Source organism: Xenopus laevis, chromosome 7S, assembly GCF_017654675.1.
Source record: "Xenopus laevis strain J_2021 chromosome 7S, Xenopus_laevis_v10.1, whole genome shotgun sequence".
Classification (NCBI taxonomy): domain Eukaryota; kingdom Metazoa; phylum Chordata; class Amphibia; order Anura; family Pipidae; genus Xenopus; species Xenopus laevis.
Window position 1 is genome coordinate 77,555,318 of NC_054384.1, and position 17,374 is coordinate 77,572,691.

The 17,374-nt window shown below is 41.1% G+C and overlaps 1 protein-coding gene across 5 annotated transcripts in view; it reads right to left on the reverse strand.

Moving 5' to 3' along the window:
• samd11.S (sterile alpha motif domain containing 11 S homeolog) overlaps positions 1 to 17,374 on the reverse strand; it is a 138,237-nt gene that overhangs the window by 38,194 nt on the left and 82,669 nt on the right. For all 5 annotated transcript variants that reach the window (XM_018227833.2, XM_018227832.2, XM_018227838.2 and 2 more), the window contains exon 6: positions 4,212 to 4,304. In XM_018227833.2, coding sequence (XP_018083322.1) covers positions 4,212 to 4,304 — 93 coding nt within the window. The remainder of the gene's footprint in view (positions 1 to 4,211; positions 4,305 to 17,374) is intronic.

Below are 17,374 nucleotides of genomic sequence, written 5' to 3' on the forward strand. Positions count from 1 at the left end.
CATACTCCTTGAAGATCCCAACTTGGCCTATTAGCTTAAAATATTTAAAGCTAAACTGAGCAAATATCAATCACAAACTAACTGACACCTTTTAGCTCAAGCTAATGGCAGAATTATTTCCTCAAGAGAGGTACAGTACCACTCTGTCCTTAAAACACACCAACTGCTTTCCAAAGCAAATGCAAACACTCGGATGACATTCAGAACTTTAATTTTAAGCTACATTTCTCCATAACTAAGTACAGATATTGTGTACATCAAAAGTAAGTAAAAATCTGTCAAAATCGAAATAATAATTCATTAACATTTGCTGTAGAAAAAAGGTTTGTTCATTCTGACGGCAGGGCAAAGGTTAACTCTACAACCTATTGAGAGTTCTAAAAACACAGTTTGGTAGTAATTAATTAGTTGGTAGCCCAGACAAACCATATCTAGAGCTGTGAGCAGACTCAGCTCTCCTTAATACCATGCTCACTGCAGCTTTTCTGTATCTGCTCAAGTCATTAAGAGTTAATATGGCCAAGGACTGGACATTGATCCGGCCAAATCTCCTGCAGGCACCAGAGAAGCAACGGACAAACCAGACCCAAGCATCTGTCTGTCTGTCTTCCCTTCCGAATGGCAATAAGAACAATTATCTGGTGACAGCTACAGCTTTCATAACCCGCCAATTAGCAGTTGCTGCTCTGGCTTTCCAGCAGCTTGAAAGGTTGAGTAGATCGCAGAGCAAACAGACAGCCCAGCTTTTTCTCAAGTGATATGTGGCGGGGTGCAAGAGACCTGAGAGCAATGGGGAAAACCTGTCTGTCATGCTGGATATTCATGCTGGATATTGCTACTAATGCAACCCTACTTTAGTGAAGAGCTCTATCTAGCCCTGGGATGTGCAGCCTGCAAAAACTATGAAAAAACTGATAAAATGTGATATATGAATGACATTCATTCTGCAGCCATCAGACTGACATATATTTCAGTAGGTTTCAAAAGTGCTATGATTACACAGACTTCATCAGGAGTTGCTACATGGGAAGTTCTGCAACATAAACTCTGGGTTGATTAGGAGAGGTGTACACTGTGACCCATAAGGGCTCTTTACCCACTACTACTACCACTGCACATCTTGAAAGGTCTAACATTTTTCCACATGCCTCAGAAACATGCATATGAACTAAAAGGGTCTGGAAAGTGAGCTTGAATAAATTGGCTATAAATAAAACAAGGTTTGTAATGCAAAGAATATGCACTGAATAACCCAGTCACCATCACAGGTGAGGAGGACGCTAGCAAGTCCAATATGCAATATGTGTGATTTTCTTACCTTCAGCATTGTCTTTATACAATAATCCCAAGGCTCAGTTCAACAGAGGCTGACAAGTTAATCTTACTAAATCAATTCACAAGGAAACTCTGGTTTCCTCCAATAACATACAGTGGCTTCTGATAAAAGTAACCCTACCTTGTACGATTTAGCACTATATAAATGTTTTGGGGCAACACAAAACATAATAATAATAATAAAGTGACACAAATAATATTGTGCGATTGAATCAATATTTCTGTTTTACCTATGAAATACATCCTTAGGCATTTGCAAGGGCGGCTAGGGCCACACTACTGCAGATCTTATCCTGTGCAAAAATGCAGGCCAAGAATCCTCTCCCCCACTGCTTCAGCTCTACCTGCACCCTAAAGCATTGTCTCCGCTTGGGTGCAGGCATATGCGGTGGATTTTGGCACCGAATCATGACATTTTGCGCAGAAATAAGCCCTAAAGGTAAAGACACACATAGCTACAAGTAGAACCTACTTAATTTAATGATAATTGTCTCTATGTGTGTTTTAGCAGAGGGAATCCTCAGCACTGTCTATGGCAGGGTATTTTTTTCTGGCGTTTTGTAGCTGCTTATAACTGGAACACCAGGGGCCCACCACAAAACCTTAGACCAGGGGCCCACCAAAGGTTTTTAGACCAGGGGCTATTTTCCTAGTCTCTTTTCTTTACATACATACATATAATCTATTATTCCACCTATTTAGCTTCTTTGTTCTCAGAAATAGGGAATGGCCATGAAATAGGCCAAATGTTTAGAAGAAATAGACCCACTGACACCTGGGCCCACCAGGACTTTTCCTGGTATCCCTGTGGGCCAGTCCGACACTGACTGGAAACATAATTTCCAGTTTAAGGCAATATATATTCAGTAGATTCACTGTGACAATTTAATCACATAATAAGACAAATTCAAAGAGACCTCAAAAAAGGGAATGAATTTACAGAGACTCCAAAATAAAAACACTAATTATTTATGATTCATTATGTTTCATGAATAGAACAGGAGCTTTGTGAATTAATTGCTAGGGCTGGGGTGCATTCTGCTTGCTCTCAGGACATTATATATTAACTAATATAACTGTTTTAAAGTGGGAGTTTCCCCTCCCTCTGAGAAGAAATAGTATTAGTGGTTAACAGGAATTTTCCAGCAATACTCCTTTTAGGTGCTGTTTTGATTTTCCTACTGCCCAGCAGTGCACAATGTAGCCTTGCCCATGTCACATACAGCTTCGAAAGGCTTGGTAATCAGATAGAACTGAAACATAGGTATGGGTATCAACATTGGCTCAATTTTAAAGCTGGACACCTGCTAGCTACGATGTAAAGATGCATTCTGGCTGCTTCAAAGGAGAAATCACAGGAAGCTGAATGTGGCTTTGCAAAAATGAAATAAAATAAGGTGGGCAGGAGGATCCAATATAAATCCATTCACTTCAAGTGACTAATGCTGCTGCAGATTATTCGGGAATATAGATGCACACAAAGAAAACTGCCAGTCACGGGAAGGGGTGTAGTATGAGTCACGCAGTTAGTGTATAATATAAAATATGGCTCTGCATAAGGCCAAAACACTAATAATGACAAATAAGTATGTAAACGGGGTGTATATAACAGCTAACAGTAACTGTATAGATCTATACAGAAATACAGTGTATATATATATATATATATATATATATATATATATATATATATATATATATATATATATATATATATATATATATATATATATATATATATATATAGCAAATTCTTGTTTGACATTTGATCAAAATGTCTCCCAACAATAGATAAACTAGGCTTTAAAATGATTTTCTGGGTAGAAAAAAAATGAAACCAGGTGATTACAATTATCTGTGAAACTGAATATTAAATATATTAAAAACATGAACTGTGATCCTCTACAGTGCATGTGTTTTATTTACTGTTTAAAAAAAAAAGGCTAATCATTGAATTTGCACCCACACCTAGTAGAACTATGTACTGTTCTATATCTAAACTCAGATACTATTACTGAGTATGTTCAGTATGCTGAAATATGTCTTGTATTTCTTATAGACCAAGATGTTTGTTTAATTCGAAAAGTTCGCTCTTTTCGAATTAAAAATCCTACTAACAGCATTTGAGTCTCTTACCGTATTAACGTTAGCAATTACAAGTAGTGACAATCGCATGAGAAAGCCTACCTAAACACTGGCATAAATAAGAATATTTCTCATTCTATATATATCTTCCAATAGGGCTGCATACATGGAACAGCACTTGCTGCATATGGCACATTTAGAAAAGCTACCTATTTGTTAAGGTTATTGATTTCCTCTTTTTGGGACAAAGTTTTAGCATTATAATCTTAGACAGGTGAATAACGCCTGTTGATATTACAGTCGCATTTGGTTGGAATGGTTCTTTCATAGCTGATCTGGGTTTGTAAAATATTAAAGGTGATGAGCTGAGTGACCCTTCTGCACATGCAAAGCTAGTGTATTTATAGGGCCACAGTTGGCAAGCAAATCTTCTATATTTATCACTAGCCTTCCTCATCTGGTCCCTTGCCGTCAAACCAACCAAGGATTATTGGTTGATGATCGGATGTCTAGACTGACATCATGTAAAGTTTTGGTCGCCTCATTAACACCCATCAATATGCAAAACGATAATTACGGTAAAAGGGGGGCAACACCACTAATAGCACTGTAAGGATTGCCAAACTAATGAGCCATTTGAATCCATTCAGTATCCCTCTCTATTACCTCATGCTACACTCTGAAACTCCACAAACACATCACCTTGACAATTCTCCCTCCCTCCGACCACGCCCTCCAGCAACCCCACCACCCCCTCCTCCCTCCAGCAGTTTTTAAGGAAGCACGCTTACCCTTCGGAGACTCGCTTCTGGCTTTCTTGCTTTCCAGAGGGCACTCGCTGTTACTGTTGGGGGAGCATTCTCTCTTCTTGCCTAAAAAGTCATCTGAGAAAAAGGATATAGGGGGAAACAGCAAGAGAGAAGGAACATGGGGAGGTTGCAGGGTGGGGGTTATGGAGGAAAACGAGAAGAAAAACAAAAATCAGGTTAAAAGATCAGCTTCAGAAATAGTTCTTATCATCAAATATACATTGTTGAAATCCATATATAAATATATATGTATATATAGTATATGCAGCAAAGGGGTTGGTTAAGCTATCAAAGAAAATAAAAACAAATCAATAGGCAAAAAGCAGTAGTCAAACTACCCCCCTACGCAACTCACCCCCACAGCAATTGTGTTTTCCTTCCTCCCTATGTGGCACATCAGTCTGTGCTCACGCAGAGAGAGGATCAATGAAAAGATTTTATGCTACAAAAATATTGAATGCAAGTTATTCCTTACTGAGATTCATCATCTGTCCCTCGTGTGTTTCCACAGCTTTCAAACCCTGGTGCTGAGGAACTGGGAAGGAAGGAGCCTGGGGTTGTACTCAGCCTCCTTTAACTAGCGATTCTCTGGCACCTTAGCCTGCCTTATCCCTTTACTGTTCGCCTCTCCTCCTTTTCCTGGCTGTCTCTCTGCCTTTGCAGCTGTCTTTACTTCCCTCCCTGTCTCCTCTGCCTCTCTCTGCCCTTCTGCTTGTGGATGCTACAGAAACGTCAGACTCTTTTGCATTAGTGAGCTGTGCGAGCCAACGCAAATATCTAATATACAATTACAGCGTCCCCCTGCACAGATTTCCAATCAATACCCTCTTATTATGTGACTGGGGGAGGCTGGGAGCTTGTTACTGCTGCACGCGGCAGGAAGGAAGAGGTTGGCTGTCACTGGAAGCCTCATATTCTCATCTATCAAGGGCTTGTTACAGATGCAGCATCTTTCCCAGCAAGTCTGCTTCAGTAAAGTACTTGCTCTGGCAGACTAAGGGTGATTGCTGCGTACAGATGGACTCAATGCACTGCACACTAATTAAAAAAAAACAAAAAAAAAACTACATGTGGGTGTTGCGGGAGGATGGGATAACCGAGTATAAAATCTGAGAGTGCTAAGTGAATTGGTTGAGAGAGCTGAAGGTACCAGTTCATTAGCAGATATTGTATTCTCCTTACAGAAGGATTCTTAACCCCTTCACTGTCATACAACTCACAGGAGGATCTCAGCAGAAATACGGTACTGCATATCGGCAGCATGCTATAATATGCATGGTATGGATTTTTGAAGGCAATGATGATTTTCTGAGCAAAGCCCCACTTTTCCACATGAGACACCTCTAGTTGTGTCTATAGTTGGAGGTGTCCTGTGGGTAACTCAGCCCTGAAGCAGTGTACACAGTTAACGTGATAAAACATTTTTGGATAGCGTTACAGGGAAGATGCACAAACACAGGCAAATTTTAGTCAAAGTCACAGACAGACAGTATGCTCGGTCACGAATTCTGCACATACACAAACACTGGCAGATTTCCATGCAACCTCCAGAAATTAGTTTTGCCAGGAACACGGCAAACAGGGGAAAGGCAGAAACCTACAGGCTCGAGTATTGAGCCAGAACCTACCCACACACAGACGTGCTCACCCGCACTAGATAAAAACAAACACACATACTGCATGACATACTCCCCCTCTGTGCTCATAGAAATACACAGCAGACAAATTGCAACACAAATCTTTTATTTCAGGTCAAAAACATTCCTCCATTCCCGGTGATAGGTTGACTCTAAATGTGCCCGGTCAGTCACATTAGCAACCCCAGAGCAGTATATTCACTCCAGCTCAGTGGTGCATTTTCTCTACACACTTATTCCTAACCAGAACACAGTTTGTTCATTCATTCACATAGCTATTCAGTGGCCTATTCTTTCTATAATTATTCATACAATGCATCCTATGGCATCCCAGTGATGTTTTTATTCCACATGCATCCTAAGTGCTTCACTAAACACTCATTTCTATTCCTTGCCAAAATGAATTCCACATTCACTCTAGCTCAGTGACATTTGATCCATACTCATTCCTTCCTATCAGCAATTATATTCCATTTTCTTCCCAACATAATGACTTCTACTAAAAGCTCAGTCCTGCTCATGGGCAAATTCTCCCCATACCCATGCCCACACAGTATCAAGTCAATCCTATGCTTTATACTCCATATTTACTCCACCAGTAATATCATCGCTGTGCATTCACTCTGTCTCACCAACAAATTCATTTCATACTCTGTGGCACCCTGACTCCATACTTAACATTTCAAAATGCTCCTATACACTGATTTCTTGCTGATTTTAAAAAATTGTTAAAGGGGTCATTCACCAAATTAACTTATACAATGCCCTATTCCTAGTAACACTAGCAATTGGTTTTCATTATTTAAATTTTATGTTTCCTGAATTATTTGCCTTCCACTTTACCTCTCAAATGGGGGTCACTGACCCAGGCAGCCAAAAACGATTGTTCTGTTAGGCTACAATTTTTTTGTTATTGTTACCTTTTATTACTTATCTTTCTATGCAGGCCCTCTCTTATTTATACAGGAATGGGATCCATTATCCGGTAACCTGTTATTCAAAAACTGACTGCCTGCTTGTTAGGGTAAAAAAGACCCTAGCAGCCAGATAGCTGCTGAAATACCAAACTGCTGAACAAAAAGATAAATAACAATAAAAATGGAGGCAAATTGTCTCAGAATATTATTATTAATTCTATTAATATCTATTTAAAGAGCACCAACATATTTCTCAGCGCTGGTATCAATGTCTACATCATACTAAAAGTTAATTTAAAGGTGAACTACCCCTTTAATTGGTTCATTTACTCCATACACATTACAGCTCAGTGCCAATTACACTGCATACTCACTTAGTACTCTACCACATTTCTATGCTCTTTTGTTTTACTGTAGTGTGTTGTAGAACTGCACTACATTCAGACTGGAATGTGATGTAATGCTATGCTATGCTCAGTTCATATTACTCTGCAGTGCTGTGATATATTCTGGCTGTATTCTGGATGCTTTTCTCATGCAGTGATGTTCTATGGTCAGCCTGTGCTCTGGCATAATGCTGTGTTATGTTTAGATGGATTGGTATTGTGATGCAGTGATGTCCTATGTTCAAGCTGTACAGTATAACATGCCTCCCAACATTGTGGAAAGAGAAAGAGGCCCATTTTGTGGCCACACCCACTAATTACCATGTTCATTTTACAACATTTGGCAAGTTATGAAAGTTTGAACACATTTCTGTGGGTTATTACAGTTTTACAAGTTTTTCAAGGTGAATTGCCCTTTCGCTGCAATTCCCAGTTTCCCCAAGAGACCTGCATATCTTAAATTGTTACAATAGTTTCTCTTTGATCATCTTAAAATGTTACAAAAGTATTGAAGTGCACCTGCCACGTATTCTGGGCTCTCTGCCAAAAGCCAAATAAATTTTAGAAACATTGTATCTTTTTTTGGCTGTTCAGTGCAGGAGATCAAATAGAAAGTCGAGACATTTCAGTAACAATTCGGGTTGAGCTTTCAAAATCGGGACTTTCCCGCAAAAAAAACGGGACAGTTGGATGGTATGCTATAGAAATATTTCCACTCCAGACTAGGAATATTTGACCCCCTACCAGTGCAACAAAGCAACATACACAGAGAAGTAGTGATATTGATTGCACCAAGGTGAGCCTGTGCTTACATGTGGATTTAATTGCCTCCTAAGTATCAGCACAGGTGCTATCCTTAATCTTTTATATTACATAAAAACATAATCATGCAATTAACACAAATAATATTCACAGATCACACACACAGACAGACACACCTTGATGTCTGCTCAATGTCTGTTTAGCACCCAAGCTATCCTAACAGCCTGTGTTTATTGGCATGCACTGTAGCAGATGTGTGTGGGATTGAGGTAGGTTCTGGCACCGCTGATTACAGTCTCTTAGATCTCTGGGATGATTTATGAAATTGGCCCCTGTTCTGCCATGTGAGGATATAACCTGGCACCAAACTACTGTATATAAGAAGGGATAACATTTTAAATTTACTATGAAAACTACTAAACATTAATTAGCGAGAAGCATCCAGGGTGAGTAAAGTACGGCAAAGTGCCAAAACATCAAAATATATGTGTACAGATCCAGACCAGCTTGGGCTATTTTTCAGATACAGTTGGTGGAGTTAAAGGGACAACAGAGCAGAGGGGCTCATTTTCTAAGAATTGCAAAGGTGGCAATACCAGGGAGTTTTCTTCTGCAGCTGTGGAAATTCTTCATGTGTAAAGAGCTCAGGGTCATAAAGGTATTCCAATGCAAGCCCGGACTGGCAATCTGTGGGTTCTGGCAAATGCCAGAGGGGCTGCTATAAGGTGCCATAGAAAGTCACTATTTAGTGGGCTGGTGGGGGCTGTATGGGCCTCTATGTTTGCCGATTGGGCCTCTGTGTACCTGAAATGCCAGGGCCTATTTTAATTCTCAGTCTGGACCTGTTCCAATGTCCACATGGCACTAGGCTCAGTACTTCATTGCCTTTCTTTACTTGCAGTTAGGGTCTGGCACAACTTAGGCCAAATATAAGGCAAGGCAGAGGGGGTATTTGCCCAGTTCCCCAGCCTCAGAAAGAACTCAGAAGATGCCATGGCAAATTATCTTCAATAACATTGAATACTATTTATAAATCAGCCAAAGGATACTGTATAGCTCAGTTTGGGCCAACTGATTTACAGAATTTCTTTTGTTACATTTGGGGATCAACCTACCAGCGTTTTCTCTCTGCAGCCCTCTAAATGCAGCCCTGTTAGAACAAAACCAAAGGAAGCCCCAATCCACTCGCAGAATGACCCCACAAACATCCACTTAGCCTTGCCCATAACAGAATACTCTAACTATTTGCTGTGTACACAAAAGATGTGACATGCAAAGTAAATTGCAGATCTATTGTTGATGCCCATTATGTTTGCATCCGTGGAAGTAGCTGAACAAAAAGTAAATTCAGTCTCTGAGCAGCAAATGTGCTATCCAGCGAGCTTGAGACACCAGCCTGTCTTTTAAGGTGGCCATAGATTCGAAACTAATTTTCATACTATATTCGGTGCATGTATGGTGGGAAAAGAGCAGACCGATATCGGCAGAAGACTTGAATATCGGTCGACTCGTTGATCGCGCTGGATGGAAAATTTGGATCGGGTGCCTTTGATGGCACCCTACATTTTTGGTCAGCAACCGAGTATAGCAAAATAAGGCTCACATAGAACATAAGCATAGGAATTCATCTCCCATCCAGAAGTCAGTTTCAGAACCCTTCAGCAGCTTTGATGGGCACCTGATCAGCCTCTACCACATACAAATATTTTAGTAACAGTGACCCTTTAAATTAGAAGGTGGTGACAGAAAATAATAATCAGATGCTCATTTTGGGACTTTGAAAAACGTTATTAAAGATGTTTTTTGTAAAGATATGACCGTTCTGGTATAGCTATTTAAACAGACCCACAAACAGGCCTTTTTTTTGATATTGTGCTTATGGACATGTATTTTGTGCACTATAAACCAAACAAAAAGCTTGCTAGCAATGCAAAAGGACTAGTTTACGTGTATATATGCAACTTCACTCCTTGCCTTCCTTAACATATGCCATGAATCCTTTTTATGGCTTCTTCATCTCCTCCGCCTTCCCTCTTTTCCCACTATGTTGTCTTTTCTCGTGCTGTCTCGGGAACTCTCTGTGCTATTAAAGAGCAACCTGCAGGGCAAACACAACTGCAGGAGCCAACGTATTAGAAGGCGGCAGCATATCTTCCCTCTGCCCAGCTAATGAGGCAGTACTTAACCACAGTGACTTTAGAGAGCTCTTCCACTGAGCCTGCCACAGTGTTAAGCGCCCTAAAATACACGACAGGACTTGGCAAGAGGCGTTGCTCAAAGGGGCCAACACATCTCCTGCCTGCAAACTTGTCTGACGAAACAGATCTCTTAATTCCTCTCTCTTATTCCCTTAATCTGTCATCTTCATCAGTCTGGGGAAGTGGCAACCGGCAAACCAGGGCTCCCGCACAATCAATCTCCACATTACAGCTGACAGAATGGTGCTAACAACTTATTGATCTAATGTTTGCCGAGCCCCACTGGGCCTGAAGCGCCGGCACTGATTGGCTTTAAGAGCATAGACTCTGCCCAGAGCAAAGCGGAAAGCTTTCAAACTGTCTTCTTCCTGAGGACCACAGAGAGAAGGAGGGGGGAGTGAGAGAAACACACTGGGGTGGTTGGAAGGGAGTGGAGGCGTAGAAGCGAGAGAGAATCTGAAAGAGAGAGTGCTAAAAAGGGCTTAGGGAACACCAAAAAAGGAATAATAATTGAAATCATACACACTTGAAGAAAAGCTGTATGTAAAATTAATAATAGCACTTAACAGAACAAAAACAAAAAAAGAACAATCATATTTTCTGCATTTCCTATTTTTAGGTTGATAACAGAGAGTAGAAGCAGGCAGGTGTAACCATGGGAGTGGGAGAATATGCAGGTGGTGCTGGTGCCAGAGGCATACACGGGTTGCTAATCAATGTACTAACTCCTCCTACAGGTACTCTTCCAGTACACTGCCCTATTAACTAGCTGGGGGGTCCCACACTGTGTGGCTGAAACAGTAATGAGTGGAAGAGAGAGGTACCTTTACTGCAGCTGAACCAAAGCACAGTGAACCCACAAACAAGTGGAAATCTTAAACTGGCAGCCCTTTAATCTGTTGCTGGACTAACCTTATGTGGACTAAGAAATGCAGTTCAGGCAGAAGTTGAGAGCCGCAGGTTTCCCATCTCATGAGCAGAAAATAAATTATCCCAATGCTCCAAGAAAATAAGACTGATTAAGAAACCTAAGACTCTTGTAAACTACAACTCCCAGCATCTTTAATTGCACCTCAAAAATTAGACATGCCTATAACGGCACATATGTCACCCCAACATGATAAGCAGAATAAGTCATAATGTGCAAATTGTCTTAATATAAAAAACATTTCACAATAACATAGAAATATAATGAACACAATTATAAAAAGCATGCAACATATACAGTGGATACAATAGAATGGTTAGTGCACAAGGGCATCAGTGTACATACAGTCTATGCTTTTTCAAGCTCCCGAGAAAAAACTTAATTTGAGCGTAAGGATTCTTTACAACAAAGGCCTTAAAAGCACCGCCCCCCCCACCTCAATGGTTTAAATGATGGGAAGGCCAAGGCGGCACTGGAGTGGGTGCTTAAAAGATCTTTTCTTACCCCAAACACAAAACTCAATAGCAGCTCTGACAGCAAGGCTGATACAGCAAGGTATTATACGTCTCAAAATAAGATTGAATGAGTGAGAAGATAATGAACAGAAAATCAGAGGAACTTGTTTGTATGAAGGGAAAGGAGCAAGAGAAGAGAGGGAGAGTTTGGATATAGCTACCCACCTGAAGCGGGCTTCAAAGGCACAGGAAGCCAGTGAGAAGGAGAGATGTTTTGCCTTCGTAAAGTCAGTTTGCAGGAGCAGCACCTTGAAAGCAGTGCAAACCTCAGGGATCTAACCACAGAGCTGTTAATAAGCCCTCACTCAGACAGGTCTGCTGTCAGCACCAATCTTAACCCATCCCATTAGAAGGGCAGGGGCTGCCAGCTCTCGGGGCTCCCAGTCCTCTCTATCACTTCCCATGTAAAGCTGTATACTCCAATCTACCATGCACTAAAATCTTCATGCTGTTATGATACTTTCTTTGTTAGGGCTCTTACAGACGAGCGTTTGAAGCTGCGCTCCCCTGCGTTCCGTTTTTATGCGTTCAGCCGCAGGGGAGCGCAGGAGTAGACGCATTCAGTTTTTTTCAATGGGGCTTTACTCACACAGGCGCATGTAGGCGCTGAACGCAGGAAAAATGCAGCATGTTGCGTCTCAACCTGCGTTCAGCGCCTACATGCGCCTGTGTGAGTACAGCCCCACTGAAAAAAACTGAATGCGTCTACTCCTGCGCTCCCCTGCGGCTGAACGCATAAAAACGGAACGCAGGGGAGCGCAGCTTCAAACGCTCGTCTGTAAGAGCCCTAACAAAGAAAGTATCATAACAGCATGAAGATTTTAGTGCATGGTAGATTGGAGTATACAGCTTTACATGGGAAGTGATAGAGAGGACTGGGAGCCCCGAGAGCTGGCAGCCCCTGCCCTTCTAATGGGATGGGTTAAGATTGGTGCTGACAGCAGACCTGTCTGAGTGAGGGCTTATTAACAGCTCTGTGGTTAGATCCCTGAGGTTTGCACTGCTTTCAAGGTGCTGCTCCTGCAAACTGACTTTACGAAGGCAAAACATCTCTCCTTCTCACTGGCTTCCTGTGCCTTTGAAGCCCGCTTCAGGTGGGTAGCTATATCCAAACTCTCCCTCTCTTCTCTTGCTCCTTTCCCTTCATACAAACAAGTTCCTCTGATTTTCTGTTCATTATCTCCTCACTCATTCAATCTTATTTTGAGACGTATAATACCTTGCTGTATCAGCCTTGCTGTCAGAACTGCTATTGAGTTTTGTGTTTGGGGTAAGAAAAGATCTTTTAAGCACCCACTCCAGTGCCGCCTTGGCCTTCCCATCATTTAAACCATTGAGGTGGGGGGGGGGCGGTGCATTTAAGGCGTCTACTCCTGCGCTCCCCTGCGGCTGAACGCATAAAGACGGAACGCAGGGGAGCGCAGCTTCAACCGCTCGTCTGTAAGAGCCCTTATTCACAATGATATAAGGATAAAACTAGTGAAGCAACCAATGTGTAATGTGTAATCAGTCCAGGTGCAGGTACAATAATGGAAAGAAATGTCTGATTGATTACTAACATGGGGCACATTTGGACCAGTAATTTAGCAAACAGCCTTTCACTCAAAATCTCTCTGATTTTGTTATGGACTTGCAAGTCCCGCTTACAATACAGCATTCATATTTTTGTGAGGTAAATCTAACAGGAAACTCCAAAGGACAAATCCTGGGTAGCTCAAGACAGCAGTGGGGACAGGAGTTTGACATCTCTACCACAGAGTTTTGCACAGTCTTGTTGTGTTTTCTTCTCTTTCCCAGGTCCCCAGTCTCTTACTCACTTTCACACTGTCTCTCTTAGCAGCTCCCCCCCATTCTGTTTCTAAGAGGGAGGGAGCTTTTCAAGCCCTATGACACATGAACAGAACCTAGAGAATCCACCTGAGAGACCTCCAATTGCAATGTGAGTGGAATTGCTCATTAAAACAACTTGTAAGCACTGACTGTTGCAAAGAGCTACTTTCTATCCTGCACATGACACAGGGTAAACCAAACATTCCTGGGCTTTACAGGAAAAGCGTTATAGGCCCAAACCTTAGGCAAGAACAGCAATGCTCAGTGACGTAACTACAGAGAAAGCAGACCCTGCTCCCAGGAGTATAGGGGCCCCATGAGGCCCTAAGTCATATCCAATTCCGATAAATATTGGTAAAACAGGTCAATCTCTAGATATTTTGGAGGCCTGAAAAATTTTTTGCTGTGGGGCCCAGTTATTTCTTTTTTTTTTTAACAAAGCTTTATTTAAATAAAGTACACAGACATGGTCGATATGCAGGTTTTCACAGCAGTTTCATAGATTACAATCAGAATTTCTCTTAACGGTAACACTATACATTTAAAAAAAACTTTGGGAGAGCAGGTAGTTACATTTTCTCCCTATTTCTGGGGTTCGTTAGGGGTGATGCCTTGATTTTCAGTTCTGTCCATCGTGTATGTCTAGCCACGGGGACCACATTTTTTCAAATTTCGCAGAGCATCCCCTTCTTGTATATAGAAGTTTGTACATCGGTACTGCATGTATAATCTGAGTTTCCCAGAAACTTATATTTGGGGCTATTTGTGCCTTCCATTTCATAATAATGGATTTACGAGCATATGCAAACATAATGGAGATTAAAGCTTTTTAGGGTTTGAAAATCCAGTAGTTTACCTTCTGCCATTATGTCTTGGATATACTTTATTCTATAACTGGCCCAGACTTGAGGGTCTAGTATAAGTTTCATGTGTAGCAGTTTGGGATTACACCAGACTGGGGTGATCCCTCAGCAGTAGTTTTCTGTCTTTGGAAGAAGACAATGAGCCGTGTTCCATGCCCACACCACTTCATTTCTTGTGTATTTACAGCCTCTGTAGAGGAGATTTTTAAGTTCCTCGAATGACCCTATAACTTGAGCCTCGAGGCAGGGCTTTCTAGAGATGGAGTTGTTTACCACTTTGCTATAGCCAGTCTCACTGCCAGGTGATACAAAAAAGGTTTGGAGTTGCCAGAGCTCCTGCCTGTGTGGGTAGCTGGAGTTTTGCCATGGCTATTTTTGGTGTAGAGGGGGGCAATTATAGCTGCGTGAGAAGGCTCCTAATTTTCCTGAAGAAGCTGGCCCAGTAATTTTTAGTTATGCCACTGACAGTGCTGCTTGCAGTACTGGGGTCCTGAGCTTTATTTTTGATCTGGACATAATCTGCTATAAATTTTCTGTTCTCCCTATGTCCAAAATATACCGGTAGGTTGTTTGTCTCATGATAATAATGATGCTAGTGTTGTATAACATATCAGTGCTATATAAATAAAGAATAATAATAACAATAACAATGAACTCTTTTGAGTTTGGGTTTCAGTAATCACTCTAGTGCCCTCAATACTCTAATGATCCTCAGCAATCACTGGGCTACCTCTCGTGTTATGCTTCTTTCTTTAATGTATCAGATAAACTTATGGTGTTTAAAGCTAATTAATGATCTTTCCATTATGTAGTACTGCGGATGAAAACTTTTACCTACTAGTTCTTTGACTAAAGCAATCAGTACAGTATGTTTCAACATGGGCAATGTTTGGCCTAATCCAGCTACCCATACGCACCAATCGGTTGTTTTCTTTCCTTAATAACATTTCCCCATTAACGTCTGCTAACTAGCTAATTGGTTGCTATAAATTATAGTACTGGAAAAACTTTGCACATTACTACATATCTCCTTATAATTTTTAACCTAAAGTGAAACAGTTCCAGAAACTCTCTAAGCAAAGTATTGTCCAAATACAGAACTCTGCCAATGGTTTTATCTTCCCAACCAATCATTACCACACAGGACTTGGTACTTGTTCATAGCTGGTACTCCCACTGTCAGTACTTCAGGCTCCCTGCATTTGGTGCTTTTGGATACCATCTGGTGCCGAAGTCTAATTAAACAGACTCTGCTTTTTGTCCTCCAGTTGAAACCAGGATATCCTGTTCCACTATGCACATTCTGAGTAAGCTGGAACACATTTGGCTGACTGAAAAGGCCATGTATAAAGACAGTTCCCTGAAAAGGTTTCATAATGTTTAACACATCCTTGGTTAGCAGCAACAAAGTGTTTTATATCACTGAAATATGGAAGAGGTCTCCTGTTCCACAATAATTAATGAAGGGAAATTATGCTTTGAATGTGGTATTTCAGTGTATATATTGGTATATTGGTATAGTAAAACAAATAACAGGGCAGGGACCCTTATTTATCTGCATTTTATTAATATCAGTTATCAGCTTCTCTGAATAAGCTATTCACTGTGCTGGGGTAAAATGAAGTAAAATTAAAGATCACATATAGACTGCACTACCTAGTACTCACATCTATTATAGAAAATGGCCCAATACTTGCCTAGCTTTACAGGGCAATAATATGTTCACCTTTGAGATAACTTTTAGTATGATGTAGAGAGTAATATTCTGAGACAATTTGCAATTGTTTTTTTTTATTTTTTTATTTGTGGCTTTTGAGTTATTTAACTTTTTATTCAGCAGCTCTTCAATTTGCATCTTAAGCAATCTGGTAACTAGGGTCCAAATTACCCTAGCAACCTTGCATTGATTTGAATAAGAGACTGGAATATGAATAGGAGAGGGCCTGAATAGAAAGATCAGTAATAAAAAGTAACAATAACACTAAATCTGTAGCCAGGTGTAAATACACCACTGAAACCACATGCCGTCAACTTGCGTTTTTTAGCACGTAGGATTCTTTTCCCAACATGCACTTCTCATTGTGCATGAGAGTGTGGTTTCAAATGTGCAGATCCCATAGAGTCTAGTGATTTGGTAGTTTCTTGAAGTATTGACGTTTCTGCTAAAAAACACCAATACTTGCTTCCTGTAGCGGACCTCTGTGAATTGCCATAGTGCGTTTTCCATTAGTTTCAGTGGTAGTTCAATTTATGCGTATTTACGCCTGGCTGTTCTTTTTTAAAAACACAACGTAAAAACGCCACGTCTGGCCTTGTCCTTACAGAGCATTTGCTTTTTAGAAGCGAGTCAGCGACGCCCATTTGAAAGCTGCTAAGAATCAGAGGAAAAGGGCAAATCACTATAAAACTATAAAAAATGAATAATGAAAACCAATTGAAAAGTTGCTTAGAATTCTATAACATAAAAGTGACCATATAGGTTAACCACCCCTTTAAGACTATACGTGCTATGTATGGTAAGAAAATCCATTAACCTTTTTCTTGTTGTTTTGTAAATTTTGTATGTTAAGCATTGTGAGGGGGGCACATAGTTTTGTTCGTACATGTGTCAAGGGTTTGGTGCTTTTCATCTGTATGTCGCCTTCTAGAGGGGTTCTTAAAGTAAATGATAAAACCAAGAGCAGCAGACATGGAGAGTTGCTAATCAGATGCAGGGTTAAGGGCTCTTACAGACGAGCGTTTTTACCTGCGCTCCCCTGCGTTCCGTTTTTCTGCGTCTAGCCGCAGGGGAGCGCAGGAATAGACGCATTACATTTTTTCCAATGGAGCTGTACTCACACAGGCGCGTGTAGGCGCCGAACGCAGGTTGAGACGCAACATGCTGCATTTTTCCTGCGTTCAGCGCCTACACGCGCCTGTGTGAGTACAGCCCCATTGGAAAAAATGTAATGCGTCTATTCCTGCGCTCCCCTGCGGCTGAACGCAGAAAAATGGAACGCAGGTAAAAACGCTCGTCTGTAAGAGCCCTTAAATATCAAAAAGGCACACAACGTGAAAGAAAATTAGGAAGGTGGAATGAGGGAGGTGGTGTGTGTCTTGCTCTCCTGCT